Genomic DNA, 22,989 nt, shown 5'->3' with positions numbered 1-22,989 from the left:
AGTTAAAAGTAAAAAACACCCCAACTTTAATTTGCTTTTGCTGTCTCAAAAAGGGTGAAGAACAGGTCTGAAACTTGGCAAATTGGCTTAAAATTGCCTGTAACGGCTTGATCCATCCCACTGACCACCCATAAAGGAAACTATCCCAACCTCTTTCTACCAGCCCTAGCTGTTCCTTTTCTTTTCTGCTGGCTCAGGCAGCGCTTGTCCAACTCTGCACTGAGCAAATTCAGCATACTAAATGCAGCACTAATCCTACTCCCCCCATCACTTCTGCTAGGTAAGAGGTGAGCTGGTCCACTGAAGGGTCAGATGAGTGCCAGGATTCACAGCCAGGAGCATGGATGGGGAAAGAAAACTTCTTTCAACAATGCGTGCTGTTGATTCAAGAGATAATATGGATCTATATCCTTAAGAAGAATGAAGAAGCTAATACACTGTTACCTTCTTGGTAATCTCAATTTCTGTTAAGGGGGATGGACAGTTAGGAAGTACTCCAAAGCAACCACCAAAGAATTCAGCTGTCAGATTATCAGACAAAAGTTTTGGAGTTTCATGGTCTACCGGTGTACTTTCAAAATAAAACCTCATGAATCTGTGGGCAAAATGTTCTCTCTCCTGTGCAGCTTATGCAGTTTACTGGGGAAGATCTGGAAGTACATCCCTGGGACAATATGGCCAAGAGTCTCCGGAACGGTCCCTTTTCTTTCCCTCCCCCTTTACCCAAGACACAGCAACTAACTTCCCAAAGCCATCAAAGATACGAGTCTATGTTGAAGAATACTGTTGCTTACTGAAGTTTATAGCATAAACTATAGTTGTATTCTGCAGCCAAATCCTGCTTGAAACAATATTCCAATCTCATCAGGAAATCCCGGCAAGGCTTTCAATTTTTAAGCTGTCATCCCTGATAGAGTTTTGAGAATTAGCTTTAAGCTTTCAGGGGAAAATATTCTGACAGAGAACTGCACATGAAAAATAGAAATAGATTAGTTCCCCTTTAAAGTTTGCAATATTTAGTCAGAAGATCTTTCACAGAAATTGAGCAATAACCTTAAATGTGGCATACTGGAAGAAACCAAAATGAATGTAAATTTTAAAAAGTGAACTAATTAGAATTTGTGGGGAGGTCATGTTTCTGCTTTTCACATCAAGAGGACAAAGCTGTAAGTCAGTCTGAAATGAGCTTTATGAGTGTATTTTCATTATTAGACTGATTTTTAGGTACAAGTTTGATATGTTCTGGATATGGTAAGCTAATTCAAGGACAACTAAAGGTCTGAGCACAAGCCACAGAAGTTCTACCAAAATCTGTAGAAAGGCAGTGCATCCCAGAAGAGCAGTAAAATGAGTCTTGGTTTCCTTAGCTCCTTGCTTTTCTTTGTTTCGCCTTGACATAAATAATGTCCTCTTACCTGCTGTGGCAACTTCATAAAAATAAAACCAAGGAACAAGAGTAGATCTTTAGCAGCATAAATCAAATCTATCATGAAACTAGATATCATTAACAAAATTCAAGACCAAATATACTAACTACAGCCATTTTCCATTTTTGATTTTATATTTCTGGGATCTGTTTTTATAGTTAAGCTTAGAATATAACTTTGTATCCTCATCACTAACATAAATCAAACATCATGGATGTCCTTAAATATTCTAAAAGGCTCTTAGTGGATACTAAGTATTTGAGATAAAGAATCAGAGAAATGTAGATCTGGAAGGGATTTCAAAAGATCACCTAAGCCCACCTCTGCACACAGGCCATATGAAATATACTATAGTCCATCCCTATGAGATGCTTCATAAACCTCTTCTTAAAACTTCTATAATGGAAATTTAACAACTCCCATGGGAAGCATATTTTAGCGTATCACTACCTTTATAGTTGGAAAGTTTCTCTCATCTGTCTTTGCTACAAATATAGGCTAGTTATGAAGATATTAAGAGAAACTTCCCAATTATAATGATCATGAAGTATCCCCAAGACTATCCAGAGAAGCCACTACAATTTTCAAAGACATTCTGGTGTTTGACATGCATACCATTATTTATTGTTTCACCTCATCTTTTTCTGATTCCCGCAGTTATAAAACTGAAATCAGAATTTTTTTACTGAGATTGACTTTACCTTTAAATTCTTAAATTGACAGGACATAGATGTAAAGTCAGTGTTAAACAACTATCCTGGATTATCTTCATATTAGTAGTTAAAAGCCCAACACAAAAAAAGTATCACATTTTGTAAGAAAAGTGGTCTTGCATTTTAAACTCAAGGACAGAGTTCTGTATTCAACTCCAATAGGAAGTCCTGACTTTGAATACATGACATAATCTCTGTCTCTCATCTTTAAAAGGACACTAATATTCATATTGAAAGTTTTGTTAAGATACTATATGCAAAATATTTCAAATGCTAATATGAGAAGCGCTGCTTGTTAACAGATTCACCAGATGATATAGAAACGTGGCATATCTCTAAGCAAATCTGACAGTAAGCAAAGATCAAAAGAGCAAGTAAGATACCATTTCTGCCAAACAGATATTTTTTGGTATTGGCTTTTAACTTTACCTAAATTGACTTCCGTTTGCTGATAGTATCTCAATTCTGTTCATAAACAGTGCATGTCTTATGGTGAATTCAAGATAAAAATGGATTCATTTCAGTATCAGATGAAGTACAAAAGATGTACAGATGTACAAAAGCCACAGATGTGATACACTCTGCTACTGTGTTAAAGCTACTATAAAGGTAAATTGCTCTATTTCAGGGCTTCCTGAAATCAGGGCATTTTGAATCCTGAACATCAATTATTTAGAATCCTAACTTTAGAATAGTCCAGTTGAGATGCAACAAAACTGACATACCGTTTCATGGTTTGTTCAGTCATGCACAGAATGGTTAATGTTCTGTTCTCTCATGTTTCTACTTTAAACCAATTCTCATCTAAATTCAGACTATATTTGTATTTTTAAAGCACAAATCTGTCTTTTCGGCATTGTTCTAGCACAAACCATATACGCACCAAAAAGGCTTGAGGCAGCAAATGTCCTGGTTTGTGTATAAAATTGTTTTTCTACTATAACAAAACTCTTGCTGCCATGGGATTCTTGCGATATTTTCCCCTTCGTATTTTTTAAAAAATAAATTAAAAAAATGCATGAAGATTTCAAATAGAATTAAAATTTCATCTTATAGTCACTATTTCACATTCTACATTATTCCCCCAATTAAAAAAATCATTTGTTTTACAAATATTATTTTTATACATACAGTATTGTTTCAGGCTTGCAGTCATGAAAACAATTATACTGCTTGGCTACTGGAAATACCCTGCCTTTAGCCTTGTTATGCACCTGAGATGTGTGAAACTGTCTCAATTACAAATATATTACAGAAGACCTAGGGCATGATCCTGCAACTGTTACAAGCATCCTACAACAGCCATTTGTCAGTGATAAAGATTGGAGGTGCAAGATTCTGCTGGATCAGGCCTTAAGTGTAAGTGCATTATACAACACATCATATGGTGACATCTCAAAATAAAATACTGTATTTTTATGTAATGCAGAAGTAACACACACAATTTACATATAGTAATAATTTATTCTGAAATGTTCATTTTAGTCTCTGTTGAGACATCACCTATGTCTCATTAATAAAAGAGCAGCCATCTCACCTCAAATACCAGAATATACAACAAGTTACAGCATAGCAAAAAAATTCTACCTACTTTAAGATAAAATCTAATTCAGGTAAAATAATTTTGTTCAAGGTTTTACAGTACAGTTACACAGTTTTTCTTTTTTTTTTTTTCTTTTTGCAGAGCACAAAGGAAGTGTAAATTGTTACACCATAACTATCTATGCACATTATGTGACCACAGAAATGTTAATCATTACTTCAGAAAATGAACCATCAGTTCCATTCATGCAGAAAAGCAGGCTGGGAAAGCTTGTTCAGCAGAAACCATATTACTGTGAATTTCACAGCCACATGATTAATTATTGGGTTAGATGGACTCACAAATACTAAAACTGAGTATACTTTTTTGCATAAATAATACCAATTCTTCCCTGATATAGGTTAGTCAGTCTGTAATCTAGAAATGATTGATAAAGCAATATGACTGTATCATCTCTATCTGCAATGTTCCATGATTTCAACGACAAGCAATATTTAAAGGATTATGGGATGGGATGCTAATTAAATACTTGTTAAACATACTGTACAAATATACTTGCATTAGCAATTTTATTCCAAACTGTCAATCAGGTATTCCTCCAAAATATTACCAGTGAAGACGAAGTATACTATCAAATATGGCTTCCAGAACAAGGACCCTCTAACAAGAATCAAACCTATTTACAACAAATAAAAACAACAAAAAAAATCAATCCCCAATCTTTTAAAGTTTCATTTGAAACAAAATTTCTAAATAGCTGCTGTATATAATACATCAGTTTTATTTATTTTTTGTTGCACTTAAACAGAAGTTACCAGGTAGGAGCCAGAGTGACGTTTAGGACTCTGAGTTCCACTGGAGTCTGGATTTTCAGACTTCGAGTCACGTTTCTTCGTGCTGTTATTTACTGGTGTTGGTATTTGCGATGGCCGAGCAGAACTATTGTCCACACTACTCTTCCTGCGGCTTGGGTTGTAGTTGAAAGGAGTCACTCTTGCTGCAACAGCACCAATGGGGGAGCTATGTTTGCTTGAGCTACTGGAACTGAATGGTGTACGCTCACTTACAGTACTTTCATTATTTTCCGGTGCAGGAACAGAATTATTCTGCAGAGGCTTTGTTTCAGTGCCTTTCTTGTCTGGACTGTCTATCTGAAAGAAAGAGTTCAGACGGTTTTCTAAACCAATGGTACGAACAGGAACACCTCCATTCCCTGGGATTTGTTTTTCTTGAATCTCTTTAGAATCTTTACCATTCACACTCCCTTTCTCTGAAACACTGTCAATAACAGGGGGAGTATTTCCAGTTGGTGACCTTCCAGATCGAGGATTGTTAATTGGGCAGTCCTCTATCCTCACCCACACGTCCTCTGTCTTAGAGACAGCTGGTGCCATCTGATAGATGAGAGTTTTGGAATCAGAGCCATTTGTGGCGCCCGGGGAAGAATGCTGAGGATCATTCATTATCTGAGGAATTTCGTTTTCTTTTATTTTTCTCCAAGTACCTTTTGCTGGTGCTTGGCTTTCTTTACTTTGCTTGTGGCCAGAAAGAGAACTTCCATGCTGCTTTTCATCTTCACTTTTTGCCTTTTCACTGGATTCTGAAGAAGCTGACAGAATTGAGGAGGAACTTCCAGTTCTTCGCCAAGTGCTTACACGAGGAAGTGACGAGGAATGCTTACTATGCTCACGCTTCCACGTTCCCGATCTATTGATCGGCAATCTAGATGGACTCTCGGAATGAGAACGAGCTATATCATGACGTTTTGCTGGTCTCCCATCATATTCTACAGAAGGGCTCAGATTAGGGGGTAATTTTCGCCAACCACTTGTCTGGGCAGTTGAATGAGTAGATAAAGACATATCAGGAAGAGATGGACTTAAAACTGGGGTCTGTAGTTGGGACCTTGTGGGAGAATCCGGCCTGGAAGGAGACAGAGATTCAAATGAAGCTGACTCTTCTAACTTCCGTCTTAGAGTTGGGCTCGGAGCTTCTTTAATAAAAGTTGACTGACGAACGAGAACAGGTCTCTCGGATCTGTCAGATTCACTTCCACTAGATTTTGTGGATGACATTCTGGATAGTTCAGTCTTCTTGTTTGATCCACCACTGCTGAGAGCTTGGTTTAACCCTTTCGAAGCAGACTCACTTCGTGGAATGCTACTGGTACTCTTAGGTAAGGCAGTTTGCTTTGTAAGGTTTTGCTGGCTCATCTGCCTGCCTGGTGATGTATATGACATTCTACCTGAACTTGAAGATTTAGTTGAAGCTGTGCTAGGAGATGACGTCCTTGGCAACTGAGACAGTTTGTTGGGAGGACTTATACCATTTCTTCCTGGGGAGATTGAGTTTCGGCCAGGAGACTGCAGAGGCCTACTTAACGGCTGCTGTTGAGGTCTAGAAGGAGTGGAGTCTCTAGATCCTGATCTAGAAGGTCCTTTACTTGATCCACTCTGGTTCAACCCTGATGGTTGCCTGGTTACAGGAGCTGGCTCAGGTTTCACTGATGACTTGACTCCTCTTGGAGAACTAGTCAAACTTTGGCCTTCACTGGGACTCTTGGAGTTCGTGTTTTTGAGTGGGGGACCTTTTTTGGAAACAGGACTAGTACTTGAAGAACTATTTCGAACTCCTGGAATATGGATCATTGTCCTACCACGTGAAATTGAAGGCACACTTGTCTGTTGTGGTTGCTTCAGCTGGCTTGAAACTTCTGAATTGGAGCGAGCTTTTCCTGTAATTATACTTTTATACACTTTCTTCCCTCCTTTGATTCCCCTACTTTCAGATTCTACTTTTTTAGATTCCAGTGTACTCTTCTCTCCTGGCTTAAGAATTCTTGGACCTTTATTACTAGTGAAAGGTTTTTCTTCTTGGTCTGGGGTAAGATGAAATGGTGACCCTAGAGAAATACCAGATTTTAATGAAAGGATAGAATCAGAGTCTGATGAAGCTTGTCTAGACAGCGATGCAGCAGCCGCAGCTTGATGCAAGCTACTGACTATAGAATTTGCACCTTCTTGTATAGCTTTCCAATCAAAGTTCTCTGAATCAGGTGAGAAACCATGTTCTGAATCCGGCCTCTGTATCTCTCTCAAATCCAGTGTTAAATCTTCTGCCAATATACCACCTGTATTTCTGGAATTATTTTTTTCACTTTCACTCTTTATTCTTGAGGGTCTTTTCTTTTTAGGCATAGCAGAGCTAATCATTCCTGCAACAGATCATCTTCTGAGTCAATACTAAGAGAACTCAGAGAGCTATTTCTAGAGAAACATACAGGAGTATCTTCAACATGAAATGATTTAGGTGCATAACCAGAAGTCTGTGGTCTGTTTGATTCCATCTGTGAATCAGGAGCCTCAGTACATTTTGCAGGTTCCCCTTCTTTGTTGTTATTGTTTTCTTGATCGATATCACTGAGGGAACTAAGAGATGAATTGCGAGAAAAACAAACAGGTGTGTTTTCTATAGCAAAATTCTGCATTTTCTCATCTGTAGCTGCTCCTCTGTCTGGAATATCTTTAGTTGATTGAGAAAAAGTTTTAGGCTGGCTTCTGCCTGTTGGGTGTTTTTGACAAACTTGTGTTCTGTTACTTGGTTGCTGATTTGAAGACTGTTCTGGATTAGTGCAGTCTTTAGTTTCTGTTTCCTTTGCTTCTTTTCCTTTTCTTAATTCTGCCTTCTCCCTTGAAAGGTCAACATCATCATCATCAAAATCTAAAGAACTTAGGGAATCATTCCGTGAAAAACAGTAAGGAGTTCCCTCAATAGGTGTGTAATGATGAGGGGAATCAAATGCAAAGCTTCCTCTTACACGCTCTTCATTATTTGGCAATTTGTCATTAAAATCTCTCGAATTATTTTTAAGATTCTGTTTCTTTGCGTCTCTGTTCTCTGGATAGCTTCTTTCATTATTAATATTGCTTTTAGGCTCTGTGGTTTTTCTTATACGTGCTCTGTATTCATTATTTTGGGGAACAGGCTTTACTGGTGATGTTGGCTTCTTTTTCTCACCTTCTGGTTGGTTTTTATTACTTAGAGATGAAGATGCTTGTTGAATTTGATCCATTATCTTCTTCACTCTGAAAGGTTTGTGACTTTTTCCTTTTGGCATAGCTGAGTTAATGCATTCAGCCAGAATATCACCTTCTTCTGTTTTGTCATCATCCAGGCCTGGGGGAGTCACAGTTGAGCTTTTTGCTCTCTGAGAGTCATCGGTACTTCTACCTTCTGTTGGAATGGTGTCTCGCTTTTCAAATTCCCCTGACTCTGCTCCCGTACCCACACCGTCTACATTGGCCAACTCACTCGGGGGCGATTCTATTGTGAGATCACTCAGAGATGTAGCTGTTGAAAAATTTATTGGTGTACCCTCAACACAATATACCCGTGGCATATCGTCTCCCGGTGTAAAACTCACATGCTTTTGGGATTGCAATCTGCTTTGTGAAGGCAAAAGTTTGTAAACTGGCAACTGGCTGGGCTTTCTGGCTACAGGAGGAGGTATTTTCGGAGCAGATGCTTGAGAAGGCTTTTTGGCTTTACGTGAAGACTTTGTTGGCATTGCAGAAATAATACATGCTTCCAGTATTTCAATATCATCATCATCAGAATCATCCAGAATGTCTTTTTCTGCCTCAGTAGGCTTCTCTGCTTTCTTCTCTTGGTTATCCTTTGTATCATCTGACTGTTCAGGTTCTGCTTCATTTCCATGTTCATTTTCATGAACCGGAGGCATTATTCTTAACTCTACATCTTTCTGTATAAACGGCTCATCAAGACTTAGAGCACTCAGGCTAGAAGAGCAAGAAAACCCATCTGGTGTGCTTTCTGTGGCAAAATGTAATAGTGTATCAGCATCTGGCAGTACCTGAACTCTTTGAACAGCTGCATTTACAGCTGCCTGTCTAGGACCAGGCTCTCTCTTTTCCGCACTAGGTACTTTACCTTTAGCTACATCTCTTTTTACTTGAACTCCTTGAGCAGGGGGTGGTGTTTTACTTCTGCTTGGAGGCATTGTTTGTCCTGGGCTGTCTGGAAGGTCACTGGGACTTATAATACCACTTACCATTCCACTGCAAGGCTCACTTTGAACTGAACTAGCAATTGAACGGCTTTCAAAACTATCCAGGGAACTTACAGAAGTACATCTGCTGAACATGAGTGGTGTTTCCTGCACATAATGTTCTGGTGGGCTTTTAGGAGTCTGTGCACCACTCTTTGAAGGAGATTTGGCACCTGAAGAAAATTCAACAGCTTTATGTCTAGAGGAATCAGAAGGAGACAAGCTAGAAGTCTGAAGTCTGTTTGATTTAGTTCTGATGTGTTGTGATGTTGATGTGATTTCACTTACTGCACCTTCTGTAGATAGAGCCCCACTGTTTTCCTTTAGTTCTGCTATCTGTAGTGTGTTATTAGCATCTGTCACACGTGTGGATTGATCACGTCCTATTTCATCTTCAGCTGATGACAAAGATGACAAAGAGCTACACCTTGAAAAACATATTGGGGTATCTTCCACACAGTAAGTTTGTATAGTTTCCTGATTAATAGAGGGAGTTTTACAGGAGGCAGTCTTTTGCGCATGACCACCTCTGCTCTGTGCAGAATTTGGGTGAAGCTGATTCTGTCTCTTTGAACCAGCTGAGGGGGCTGATGTGTTCCCACTGCTTGAGGAAATATGGTCAGTTTTAGTGCTTTGCACTGAAGAAGTCTTTGAAAAAGTAAAAGATGGCTTCTGAGAAGGAGGAGGAACTTCTGTTGAGTATTTTAAACTATAATCAATAGGCTGATCGACATGATGTTCCTCTTCATTGTACTTTATGCTATAATTAGTTGGTCTGTCTTCCTCTTCATGTTGTTCCTCCTCAGAGTAACGTTCACTATAGTTGGTTGGCTTATCATCATCATAATCATCAACCTGGCACAAGGACTGGTTTACCTTCTGATTCATTCCAAGAGTTGAGCCTACTCTGTTCTGATCTGAACCACTGGATCCTCTTGATCTAAAGGAAGAAACGCACTCTTGCTGTCCAAAAGGTGACTGATATTTCATGTGTTTATCATCTCCACTTTCAGTGTACACGGGGTAGGTTGCATTTTGGCTCCTTGACTGCCTTTGTTCATTTTGCTTAATTTCATCATCTATTATATGCTTAGGCCTTGCCCATCTTTCATTCTGAGAGGGACTTTGCCTTCCAGAATTTAACTGTTCATCTGAGTATTTAAGACTGTAATTAATAGGAGTGTCTAGCTCTCCATCATTGTCATCCATATGATTTGCACTATGAATCTTATGTGCCAAGTCGGCTGGATATTGACCATAACTACAAAATTTACTTTCATCATCTTCGGAGTAAGATTCAATGGAAGGTTTCATTTGGCCTCTTTTACCATAGCCATCACTGCTGCTGACACTATTTAAACTATCATTTGATGCTCTCTTGTATTCCATTTTTGTGTAAGGCACAGGACATGTCCTGTTTGAATTCTCAGATTTAGGGAAGTATGTATTTGAGTGAGTATGGGCAGTGGCTGATCTCCTCGGGGCATTTCTGTCTTCTGTCAAACAGTGCATTTCAGAAGTGGAACCAGAACTTCTGTCTTCTTGTGGAATATGCATGCTTGTGACTTCTTCCATAACTTTGGCAATCTGAGCTGCAGCAGTAGAAATCTGCATTCCTATTCTCTTAGAGGAGTTCCCAGTATTCTCTGCAGCTGGATGGTAGGTATTTAAACCTACTGCTCGATCCCTGTCAAGACTTCTGTCTTTCTCAGATCGAGAATTCTCTATGTTTCCTCTACTGGAAGAGGAGGAGCCAGGCAATACTGTAGTATTTAAATACGGTGAAAGTACAGTCATATTACCAGCATTAAAACTCTCTGATCTGCATATACCATCATCATGCCGACTGGAGTCCAAGACATACTCACTGTATATATTTTGCTTATGTCTCTGCTTATTACGGTGAGATGCTTTTGGGCTTAAATTATCAATGTTGTCAAAAGTCTCTGATAAATGCTGAGCATCTAATTCCGCTTCCAGTGCCTTTTGTTTTCTGACATGAAGAGATGGTAAGCTTGATCCTGGAGACATAATGTTGGCATCCTTATATTTTGCTGGCCTGTTTGCCATGAGGTTTCTTAGAGCCGCAGCACTACCCATGGCTATCATTTTGTGTTTTGAGTGAATGAGATTTTTCAGCATGCTGACTGCTCCCATGTCCCACAGCGCCTCCTGATCCTTCGCATTTCGTGCAGAAAGATTCCACAGGGTCCCACATGCATTACTGACTATTGTCAAACTGTGTGACTTCAAGTGTTGTAATAAAGTTTGTAAGCAGCTGTTCTCTCGCAAGATTTGCCTGGTGTTGAGTAATTGAAAACAAACATCAGTAAGTGGCATTTCAAAAGGATAAGAGACAAAGCAAAACAAAAACCTATTATGCTAGAGGCAAGTTTTGCCCTTAGAAAGGATAACCATGAATTCACCAGTGCAAATTTATCTCCTATTTCCTCTAGTTTTCATCTGAATGCTAATCAAATCCTATCATAAATATGAATAGTTACCTTTTAGTACAGTTCATCATTAGCAAGCAGCAGGTATTAATCTGTTTGCATATTCCTGTTACGTAAGTGAAATACTTGCCTTATCAAGTGCATTAAAAATTAACTGTTCTTAATTACTATACTTAATATATGCATTCATATTAAGACTCAGTCATAGAAACTGTCTACTAAATATACATGTGGAACTGCTAAAGATTTTCAGAAAAAGTATACCCACCTATGGTCCTCATTAGTAGCAATTAAGCTAGAAACATTTCTTAATATTCCTCCTCCACTTTCTATGATGGCTAAAGTGTTTGTTTGGCTCCGGTATGTCAGTGTGCCGACTAGAAATGCAAGAGCACCATCAACAGCACATATATCAGCTTTGTTCTCAGTACAGTGTGCTGACAAATTCCATAAGGCACTCAGAACACTTTTTAGGGTGGATTCCTGGGAAAATAACAAAATGGCAGAATTAGAGAAGTTTTCAACTATTGATCACAAGTTCTCAGAAATATGTAAGTTAGCTTCAAGGAGTTATGTATATTCCAATTTCTGCTTTCTGGGCTGGTAAGCTAGATTCAGGCCGCAGTGCTCACGTAAATACTTTTGTTCACTTCTCTCCTTCCTTCAGCTATGGATTTGGTATTGCTTGCCCCAAAGTTTTCAGAAATACATGCCACAATACTTGTTAGCTGCCGTAATAGTAAAAATGGCTTGAAGACTAACTGGCAGGGGAATCTGGGATGGAATATAATCCTGTCTGGATACCAAAAATATATCAAGAAAACTACAGAAGTGGTAGTTATCTATTCGAAAGAGGTTTTATTAAATTGCAAAATTATAAAGAAGGCTATTGCAACAGCACAGCTCATGAAACTGAAGAGCAAAAGCTGTCAACCCTCATAAATAAAATTACAGAAATATTAGCAGTTTTGAGATGTCATTACTACATTGTGGTCTGCTGCCATGTTAACTCAAAGCAACTCTCTTCTTCAAAGCAAGGTACCTAGAACACCCCAAATATCTGACCAACTGCTTTTATCAAAAAGGACAACAATACTTGTGTTTTGTGTAAAATAAATGCAATCTCTCCAAAATTTATCTCAATCATTTACACAGAATACCTTCTTAACTTCTAAAGCACATTCCATCAATGCTTTCACACTTCCAACTTCTCTCAGAGTCTTTTTACTGTTTACATCAGCTCGCCAGGACAAGTTCCTCAACACACTTGCAATGACCTGCAAAACATGAAAGAAAAATAATGTATCTCAATAGAGGTACTTCTTTAGCAGGTTATCAGACTTTCCTCCTGGATTTCTGGAATGCTATGGATTAATTAACAGCAGTCATGTTCAGCTACTGAACCAGCCCTTTGCTAAAACCTGCTTTTTGTTGTGTTGCCTGCTAGACTGTTCTAACATTTCAGTATGAGTTTCATCAAAGGTATGGCTTTTGTGTGTGTGTACCTAAAACAAAGATTTGAAATCAGGTTCCCTGCTTTCCACACTGGTTGAAAAATCGGTCCAAAAATTCACATTTGTGCTCTACTCTGATGTCTGAACTAAACTTACATAATCTCAAGAGAGATTTGTATCATCTTTTACTCCCCTGTTCTGCTTGTAAAATAGAACAGTAACACTTGCCTGTCTCTCAGACGGTATGATTACTTTGATTAATGTTTATAAAGCTCTTTAAAGTCTTTTAAAAATACACTGCCTCTTTTGCAATCAGAAGAGTTATCTACAGAAGATGAGTAGCCATTCAGCCTATGTCCTTGGCAGCAGCTAGACAGAGATAGACTGTCACTATAGTGGACAGTCATTACATGTTAAACTCCATCCATTTATGGGCTGCAGTAAGCATGTATATCCCTCATGAAGTATATTTGATAGAAAACTTTTACCTATGGATGTTCTCATTGTCACAGAAGTGCATAAGCTTGTTAGATTATGTGATGAATGCTCCCCTGCTCACACCCACAAGGGAGCGCAGGGAGGCAGTGGCAGATGCCTCTGTAATACCCTGCCCTGGCTGCTCCCAGGCCCACCACAGGAGCCATCAGCCCATCAGAGGCCCATCTCAACACGCCAGAGGAGCGCAGGGCCCAAAGGCAGACGGCAACCCAAACCAAGGGCTCAGAGGAGGGGGCACCCTGCCCGGGCTCTTCCAGGGCTCTCCCAGGGGACCCGCAGCCCCATGGCCCAGGCGTGACACCCGTTCAGGGAAGTCAATGGGAGCAGCTCTCTGCACCTTTTGGACTGAGGCAGGTCAGTCCAGAAGTCCTGGCCTACGGATGTGGGATACTTTATGGGATCCAGGGGAAGAGCATTCTGGGACTGTAGAAGACTTATTATGGGATGGGAGGACCCAAAGGTTCCAAAGGCAGGAAAAAGGATGGATCTAGGTGATTCGGGGAGGTACAAGCATGGGAAAACACATGGATAAGGGACAGAAAGGCACAGTTGCATCTAAACAGTCGGCTGGCTGATATGCTTGTCTGGCCATGCCCTTTGCCTGACGAGCACAGTCCGTCCCATATTCTTACTAAATCCCATTTCTAACTTCTCCTGAGTGAGGGACTTCCTGCTCTGTGTGCATGTGTGTGTATGGGGGACTACATGACAGTGGCTGGAGACACACCACAGGTCAGAGGGCCCATGTGTCTGTGACTTCCTTTTCAAGAATACTAAATATACTTAGTATCTGCCCTAATACCAAATCAGAGAGTTTACCCGATAACCTCTACTGTAATTCTAATTATTTTCTCAATCGTAACTAGCTAGCTCCTCTACTGGAGAAAATTTTTTGTGAACAGTGCTTTAAGAGATAAAGTCAATTTTACTTAAAATTTTTCTTTTACCTGATGATTCACTCAAACTGCAAGGAAAACAGGGTTTTCCTCTCCAAAAGCAGTTCCAGTTGGTTTACAGTGTATATTCATTAAAATGGATTATAACTTAATATTTAATAATTTTAAACAAGTTCCATACCAATGAAGAACAGTTCTGCACTCTCAACTCTCAGGATCACTCTAAGCACTTGCTAAAGACTATTTTCAGGCTGTTTTCTTTACACAGCAGGAGCCACTGCAAGAGACACTCAGGTGTCACACCGAACACTTTGCTCATACTTAGAAAGCTTCTTTGGGAGGTGCTGGTGTCATGAGTAGTTATGTATGACTTGTCAAGTCAAATGCAGATTCTCTTGAAATACAGCTTCCTCCTCTATTATTCCCCTATGACTTACTTGGCTGCAACTGTAGGAGGAGCCACAACACTGTATTAACCCTCCCGGTAATCCCAGTCCATTAGCACCATCACTAGTAAACTAAATTAGTGAATCTAAGATTGCTAAACTTATCTTTAAAACTGGACTTCCACTAACAGGTCAGGGTCATAAAAGTGAGTTTTATAGCCCATGTGTTATATGTGCTTTGGTAAAATAAAACAGAACATGAACCACAGTTAAGCATTTTTACAGGAAGAAAGTTGTACTTCATAATTTGTGGAATGAGTACAGGTACAAACTTTGCATCAAAGTTAAGGCAGACAAGAAACATAAGAACAACAATTAAAAAAAAAAATCAGGCTGGGATGAATGAAGCATATTTCAAAGAGAGAGCCTAATTAAAAAAGAGAAGGCTGGCTATGGACAGCACACTGGAAACTTCATGAAGATGACAGAATTCAAGTATAAAAATAACTGGTGGCGAGGCTGAATGAGTAGAAGGAAGGTAAACATTAGGAAACAAGAACAGAAATACAGTATTTTAATACAATGCAAGGAAATTCATGAGATGCAAAGTGATGGAAATGTCCAAGCTAAAGAAATATTTCATCTCAAAAGGACGTTACCTGCTGTAAGTCTTCACTTTCAGACTTCAGTTGGGCTACAAGAGCTCTCATGCAGCCCTTCATAGAACATAATGTAGCCTGTTAGGAATCAGAAAAAAAAGAAAGTGAATAGTATTAAATGACAGGTTAGGTGGCTTGCTTCTGCACAATGTTTTGATATTTTAAGCTAATGATATCTGAAGTTCAATAAAAGCTTAGGAAAGTATGTTGCCAACAATAAGTATTTGGTTTACCATTACTAAAAAGTTAAGCGTAACTATCAGTTTCTATTCTGGAGAATACGGAAGTGGTAAAATTATGCTAAATTCTGTATTTTTTACAACAGGCTTAGGACTTGATCTGGAACTTTATTACCTTAGAAGCCTTCTTTATGATGCACCAGATAAAAATCACCTGTGAGCTCGCAACGTGTTGTTACCTACTGTCTATTGAGTCTCACGATCATATATTTTTCTTTCAAATAAACATAGTATGAAAAATAATACGAATATTTAAAACTGGCACAAATTTAACAACATTTCTGACATTTGAAGAACAACTTTTTAAGAATACAATAGCAATTGAAAAACTGTAAGGCTTACGTGGGAAATTGTGACAAAGCACAATTAAAAATTATTCAAAACCAAAGTATGTGTTAAAACTGTGCTACTCATCAGCTGGACAGCATTTACATTTACATCTCTGAGTAGTTCAGTTTATGCTATAATCCCTGTAACTGCAGCCATCCAGCAGTTACTGACTGGATAATGTAAAGAGACAATATTTTGTGAAGCAATTCATTTGCAGCAAGGATTTATGCTTTACTCTTGTCTAAAACTTGGAACAAAAAGCGAGTTACATGAAGCCTGTTATTTCCATTCACTCCTGAAATGTCTTCCTCTAGAGCAGAAAGATAAAAGTCTCCTCAGTATGAAGTTATTTTAAGATCCATAGCTTGGCAAACTCTGGGGCAAGAAATTATTGAAACTTTCTATCTTTTGAAAGCAAGGTCCTTGTCAGAAATTAGGGAACCTATTTTCTCTTATAATAATACGAAGTACTGTCCATTATGAGCCAGATGCGCTCCAAATATTTAAAAGCAAGCTCCAGCCTCAAGAGGTTTGCAAAATTTCATCAGACAGTAATAGTATTGTTAAATATCTGACAACTTTACAAAATCTGACTCTATTAGCAGCTTTAGTTCGACATCCTCAGAAAAATCAGTCACTAACTGTAATCATTGGTCCATAATCATTATGTGCTATACTAATCTAAGGCTTATAAAAAAAATTAAGCCAGTAGATAAAAACCTCACTTTTGGTGATAAATTAAAAGTGATTTAATTTGAGAGTTGATACTATACTTGGATGATACAACATTCAGTTTGTGGTGCTCTCAGTCAGGAACAGGATGGAATGACAGAGGTGTTTTGAACTTCTGTCTTGAGCTCAAACTCAATATCCTATCCTGGAGATTTTCATCACCTGTCTTGAGAACTACAATCCAAACATAGCTATGAACCGAAATTACTGCATGTTTAAAATTCTACTCTTACCTTGTTTGCCACATCTCCAAAAGTCAAGTTTGTCAGAGCCATTCCAGCATACCTCCTTAAGGTAACACTGTAGTGATCATTTGTAAGTCCGTACATTTCACAATCCACTTGCAACAGTTCAGCAATGGCCTGCAAACCTCCTTTAAAAACAAACAAATAAGAAAATAAATATTATCTGTTCTCTAATATCACAAGTACAGTACATATATACCAAGGAGCAAGTTGCATTTATACGTATGGAACAAATCTCAAACATCTGAAAACCAGAAGGCTCAGAAAGGTAAATAAATTGTTGCATCCTGTGCTTAGCAGCAGCTGAAAGGTATGATAGCTTGACATTGAGGTCTCAGGGGAAAATGGGAACAGGAGGAATTATGAGGAAGTAAGAAGCACGCTCATCTTTTAATTCCACCCAGCCAAAATCATGTTTGACCGATGAACTCGCACCAGTTACATAAAAGGCTATTTAGTAGATCTGAAAATTACTTATTATCACTGAATGTTATTTTATGAGAAAAATACATAGAATATTTTCATTGATAATGAAAAGTGGCAAATCAAGGAAAATTGCATGCACAGAATTTACTGAGCATGGACTAAAAAATTTGGGCTGTTAAACAGGAACCAACTCATGACAAAACAAAACGGAACACCAACAAAAAACCTTCCACCCTGGAAAGCAGTCTCCATTGTAAGTCCAATACTTCTAAAATTGCAAATATTTCCATAATAATAATACTCTTCCAAAATTCACAATTCATGCCAGAAAAGAGAGTAACTGACATAATAATTTATCCACTGGGAAATGGTCTCGTTAATTTAAACTGTATTCATCACTTAGAGGGCAACAACTGACACAAATGAACTGATGATCTGTTTAAACTAGTAGTAAAAAAAGCCATATATCCAGCGAGGTACTCAAGGAGTGTCAGCGTTTCCAGCAAGCTTCTCAAAGGAAGTTAGAGAAATACATTTGGTCTTACCAAGCTCATTCATTGCATGCCTGTGTTCTTCATCAAATGAAAGTTTCATCAAAACACACACTGCGGGACAGATTTGATGATCCACTGGAGCAGGCACTGATCCAGAAATAGGTAACAGTTAGTATTTCCTAGGTAATTTTGTCTAGATCATAAGTTTTCCAAAGCGAATCTAATCTTAAGGTAAGTCAATTGCAGTTTTGTTCAGGGTTTGTATCTTCCCAGTATCCCACAGACAGACAGTTAGTTAGACTCTTACTAACAAATGTGTGTTCTAGAAATATATTTGATGCTGAAAAAGAAATTAGAGAGAATCCTGAATATATGTATTAAGTGAGAAATAACAAAAAAAAAATCTTAGTACTTTTAAAAATTAATAATCTTAGTCAAATCAATAAGGTTAAATATTCTGGTGGCATTAAAATAATACACCACCTAACATGAAGCTGTTTCGTTGGTTGCTATGTCCTTATGAATGGTTAATTAAACCCTTTGTTTCATAACCAAGAAGTTTTTAAATTCATAATTTTGTGAGCTAGATTCTGGCTAATGCACAAATGGCATTGGTGCATCTTGTTGGGAGCCCCACTCCTGCTAAATGGTTCTTGCAGTGAACTCCAACACCCACGACACAGCTCACTGATTTCAGCAGTACTTCTGTCATAGTCACCTACAGCCTGTATTTAGAAAATAGCCTCGATTCAGAAAAGCAGCTAAGCAATCCGGAAGGTTAAATATTTTTCTTATCTGTTCCCTGAGAAAACTCCTATTCACTTACACTGTCACTTCTCTCGTATTTTAATACTGAAATATTTCTTACACCCAACGTTATAAATAATGGTTCATATTATATTGAATAGATTGAGATTAAAAAATTTTTTCTTTCTGTCCCTCTCCTAAAAGAAATGTGCTATCTCCTGAATACATCTGCACGAAAAGCAATTTGGGATTATTTATTTAGATATGTTTCTTTATCCATTAAAATGTAAAATAGAATGAGTACATATTCAATATTAATTTACAGATTATTAATATGAAACACTAGAATTATTATCTGGAAACCACACCAAGGTATGATTTAAATAACAAGTTTATAAATGGGGTATCATATCTGTAATAGATACTATTTCCTAACACTACCTCAACTTAAAAAAATATACATACACACATGCACACACACATACATATAATAAAACTCACATACATTCAATGAGAAGTCAGATTAAAATTGTATGTGCCGTAAATTCACTGTTTTCAATATATCCTTGAAACACTTTTATATGGCTTGCAGAACCTACTTGGGTTTTTGTCTTGGTCCATGCCTTGTTCATGTGCTTCCTGCCATTCCCAACACGTTTCACAGTAAGCACGGATCTGCTCCAAAAGATGGAGCACGCGGATTTCCCGTCTGCCTCGCTTATCATCAGGCTGGGAGTGAATGATGTTATGCAGTGCTGCGCTGGCTCTGGCACGGGCCTCTTTACTACCACGAGAGTTTCCTAACAAGACAGAGTCTTTATCGTTGCCATGTAAAAGCTGGATGAGGAGAGGAAGACATCCAGACTGACGCATGGCTATGCAGCTGTCTTGGGAGCTAGACATTGCTAGCAGTGTTCTTGACATGTCATCTTTATCATGAGTACCAAGCATTGATAATAATGAATACACCATTTCCACCTGCAGGTCAAATGATTTTAAAAAGTTACATTTAAAAAATACATACTAAATTAAATTAAAATGAGATTTGAATGGTACACGTGAGCAAAAAACCCTTATTTAATAGTGAAAAAAGTTGTGCTATTTGGAAATAATTAAGTACTATTACTACTTCAACATTCATAATCTTAACAAATTTCACTTAGTGGTTAAATGGCTAAAAGAAGTGGGTGGTAGCTGTATGTAACTGTATTAATCTACAAGACCAATGGCAAAGATGTCTAAATTTCCATTGTACAAAAAGGTTAAATAAACATACTAATGAAAGTGTTTGAGAAATTTAAAATCTATTTAAAATTAATTCTGTCTCAAAAAAATATGCTCTGTATGAATCACACTTCCATGTAAAGATGCCCTTCAGATGAAATAACAAATAGATGAAAAACTATTTGTTATATGGCATTAAATACAATTATTCTAGACAAAGAATAAGAATGATTACATGAATTTTTAATTTACATTGTGCTAAAAGGAATCTTACATCCATGTATTTAAGTTTTCCTTTAAAACTATTTCAAATTAATCATTTTTTGTTATGATGACTGACTTGCATATAGACCAGGTTATTTACAGCAAATGCGAAACTGAAGAATTAAATTAACACTTTTTCAAGTTTACAGGGATAAAACCAGTAAAGCAAAAAAATGCTCATTTAATATATATAAAATATTGAGCATTTGTCAAATTAAATCAAGCCATGAAAACCCAGCATTATACATTTAACTTGGAGTAACCAAATTTCTCATTTAAAAGTAGCAATTTTTGAGGGATTCCCTTGGCTGTCGTGTAATACAGTGGTCAATGCACTATTTGGTTTGTCTTTCCCATTCTGTTTTCTTCAGTAATAGATTTAGATCAAGAAATGCATTTGTTTCTTCAAGTAGAATAACAGGATGTAGAGGATGATTTTAGATACTATCTAGAAACTCCAAACTCCTAAAGCCAAGATAAACAGGAACATTCAAAATCAAAGCACAACACATAGAAACTATCAAAGCGAACTGTAAAGTAGCAGTGTGTGTGTTTCTCTAGAATATAACAATTAAGGAAGAAATGAGACTTTGGACTGTTAGACAAAGTTTTCTACTAAGAACTAGGTATTTGCACTGGTTACCAGACCAATGAATGATTTTATTTGGCTTCTTCAGAGACAATTCTAATGTGCCTGAAGATGAGTACTAATAGCAAGTTATAAAAAAATTGGACAGCAGTGGGTAGACTAAGCAGGAAGTCTGTTAACATGTACTTCTCTAAATACTATAGGATTGCTGAAGCAACAGAAATCTTAGAATCTGTGAAACTGTATGATCACATGCAAAATCCACTGAAATAGTCTTGGAGCCAATTTTATGACAGCCTAGCATCCCGGTTTGGAGATCCTATCTTCTTGGTCTGGGAAAAATCAAATATAGCATTAAAACAAACCACTTGGATTCTTAAAGGAGAGTGAATTTAATCTGCTTTATGCATGCCTCTTGACAGATATTTCAAGTGGCAGCTTTAATCCAGTGTTGTTTAGATTTGGAAGGTAAAGTTTTTGTCAGAGAACAAAGCTGAAGAAGCCACCAAAATCCAGCCTCCAGGTTGTGGCAAATATAGTATGGGAAAAACTAAAAAAATATTTGTCTGTCTGTCTCTCTTTGGATACACACACTGCCCACAGACACATGTCTTTCTGCATCTATAAATGCATTCCTCTACTTAGACTCTCTACCACTTTCCCTTCTTCTCATGCACTAATGTCAAGCTTTTCCTACCCCACAGCACACTCAGTTGAACCTATTTCTTTGCCTGTATCCTTCCAGACTCAGTCCCTGTCCCTGCCTTCAAGGGCTCTCCTGTTGTCTGCAGCTTTTGGGAACTGTACATTATAACACTGTTTTAAGGCCCAACATAATTAATACTAAGTCAAGCTAATGGACCCTGCTTCCCAGAAGGCTGCGCTCAGCACACCACCAATAGTATCCATACTGCTGCCGATTCCAGAGGCAGTATAAACTCCAATGGTTCATTAACTCGATTTTGTGTTACAGGTTTGCCCTTTTCTTCCCCTCCCTTTTCATGCTGCACATGTACTTTGAGCACAGTCTTTTGTGAACAGACATTTATCACTGTGAAGGGCTTACACAATTTTACAAGGGCTTACACTTTTTTTTTTTTTTTGGTCTGTTTCATTTCTTAGCAATTACATCTGTTTTGTGGCTTTGGACTCTTGAAAAGTATTCGAAGAACTGCTCTTAAAAGGGTTAGTTTTCAGCATGGATCAACATCACCAGCTTTTTAGATATTCTAGTAATTTCTAGCAATCATTTTTTCGTTACTGTAACAACTCTTAACTGATCATCAACAAGTAAAAAAAAAGGACTTCTCTGCTTATATTTTAGAAGTTGAAAAAATATTCTAAAATTTTAACTCCATAAAATCATTATGTGTGGATAGATCGTTCAGCTAATATTAGTACTATTGGCAGAAACAATGAGGTTATTGTATTAGTAAAAATGTAGCATTAGCGACCTGTGGTTTGTAATCTTCGGTTACCTTGGTACCCAGATGACTTGTCAGTCTGCGAGGAACAGAATAGTTATTACTAGAGCTCATGACACTGGCTGTCTCGTGGTCCATTCGAGCAGCAGAACCCTACAAATTTAAACAACAATTCAGTATAAAACAAAGTCTGAGTGAAAAAACAGCTATTGCCTAATTCAGTTTCATCACTGGATCATGAAATCATTATCGATAACAGTGAACTGTCAACTTACTTTTGTTAAGTTAGCTCCTCTCTGCCCTGACGCAACTTAGAGGTCACGGTTAAACTGGGTTTTATTAACCATTTTCCCTCCAAATTAAGTCTCAATAGAGTTGTATTTTCAATGGAATTATTTTATAATCACTGTTTTCACCAAGAAGGAGGAGAAGTGGACTTTGCAACAAACAGAATTATAATTTTTACAGAGAGAAAAAAACAGCCTCAACTTTTATGTCAGATTATGTAGCGCATAGGAGTAAGTCTGTACTTCTTCAGAACACAACCAGGTATGCAAGAACTGACAAGTAAAAAGAGATTCATCTGGACAAGGAGTAACCCTACTTGAATTTGTCCATATCAAAAGCAAATTATGAGTGGATGAATCTATTTCATTTTTTAATGAAAAGCTATAAAATAATGCTGACACTATTTGTTGTAATTTTCCTAGAAATTATTGTAAATAGCATGCTCCTACCTGTAGTAGCAAGACCCAGTTATTAGCATCTTTGCCCTCTTTTAATCCATTTTGTGCATTTGTGTTTTTCCTTTTTTTACCATCTTTCACCCACACACCCTCTTTGCCTTTTTCCTCCTTTGCTGTTGCTTGCTTTCTTTTTCTCTGCTTCCTATCTGTGAAGTTTCCCTTACTATGTCCCTCCCTTCCCGTTCACTTTGGGGAACTTAAAAATACATTTGAAGAGTGAACACCTTCAGTAGCAGAACACTGTTTTACTGAGGTAGTCACTAGTCTTTTGTTGATGTTCTACAAAAGCTAAAATCTGTTCATGAAATTACTAGCTTGATTTGCAAAACAACATCTTCAAGCTATCTGGATCAAGGAGTATCAGGTTTTTTCAATAAAAATATATAACACACTGAAAAAAACTGTATGAAAGACACTTTCAGATAATTTCTG

The 22,989-nt window shown here is 37.7% G+C and overlaps 1 protein-coding gene across 1 annotated transcript in view; it reads right to left on the bottom strand.

Annotated features, from left to right (window-relative positions):
* Positions 1 to 3,584: 3,584 nt before the first annotated feature.
* The window catches only part of APC (adenomatous polyposis coli), a 67,312-nt gene continuing 47,907 nt past the window's right edge, over positions 3,585 to 22,989 (bottom strand). The window contains 9 exon segments of the mRNA XM_009321086.1: positions 3,585 to 6,894; positions 6,897 to 11,050; positions 11,473 to 11,687; positions 12,365 to 12,481; positions 15,098 to 15,175; positions 16,632 to 16,771; positions 17,615 to 17,710; positions 18,910 to 19,288; positions 21,866 to 21,964. Coding sequence (XP_009319361.1) covers positions 4,484 to 6,894; positions 6,897 to 11,050; positions 11,473 to 11,687; positions 12,365 to 12,481; positions 15,098 to 15,175; positions 16,632 to 16,771; positions 17,615 to 17,710; positions 18,910 to 19,288; positions 21,866 to 21,964 — 7,689 coding nt within the window. The 3' untranslated portion in view covers positions 3,585 to 4,483.

This window comes from Pygoscelis adeliae, unplaced genomic scaffold, assembly GCF_000699105.1.
Source record: "Pygoscelis adeliae isolate BGI_AS28 unplaced genomic scaffold, ASM69910v1 Scaffold83, whole genome shotgun sequence".
NCBI classification, from domain to species: Eukaryota; Metazoa; Chordata; class Aves; order Sphenisciformes; family Spheniscidae; genus Pygoscelis; species Pygoscelis adeliae.
This window is presented reverse-complemented; position numbering and strand designations above follow the sequence as displayed.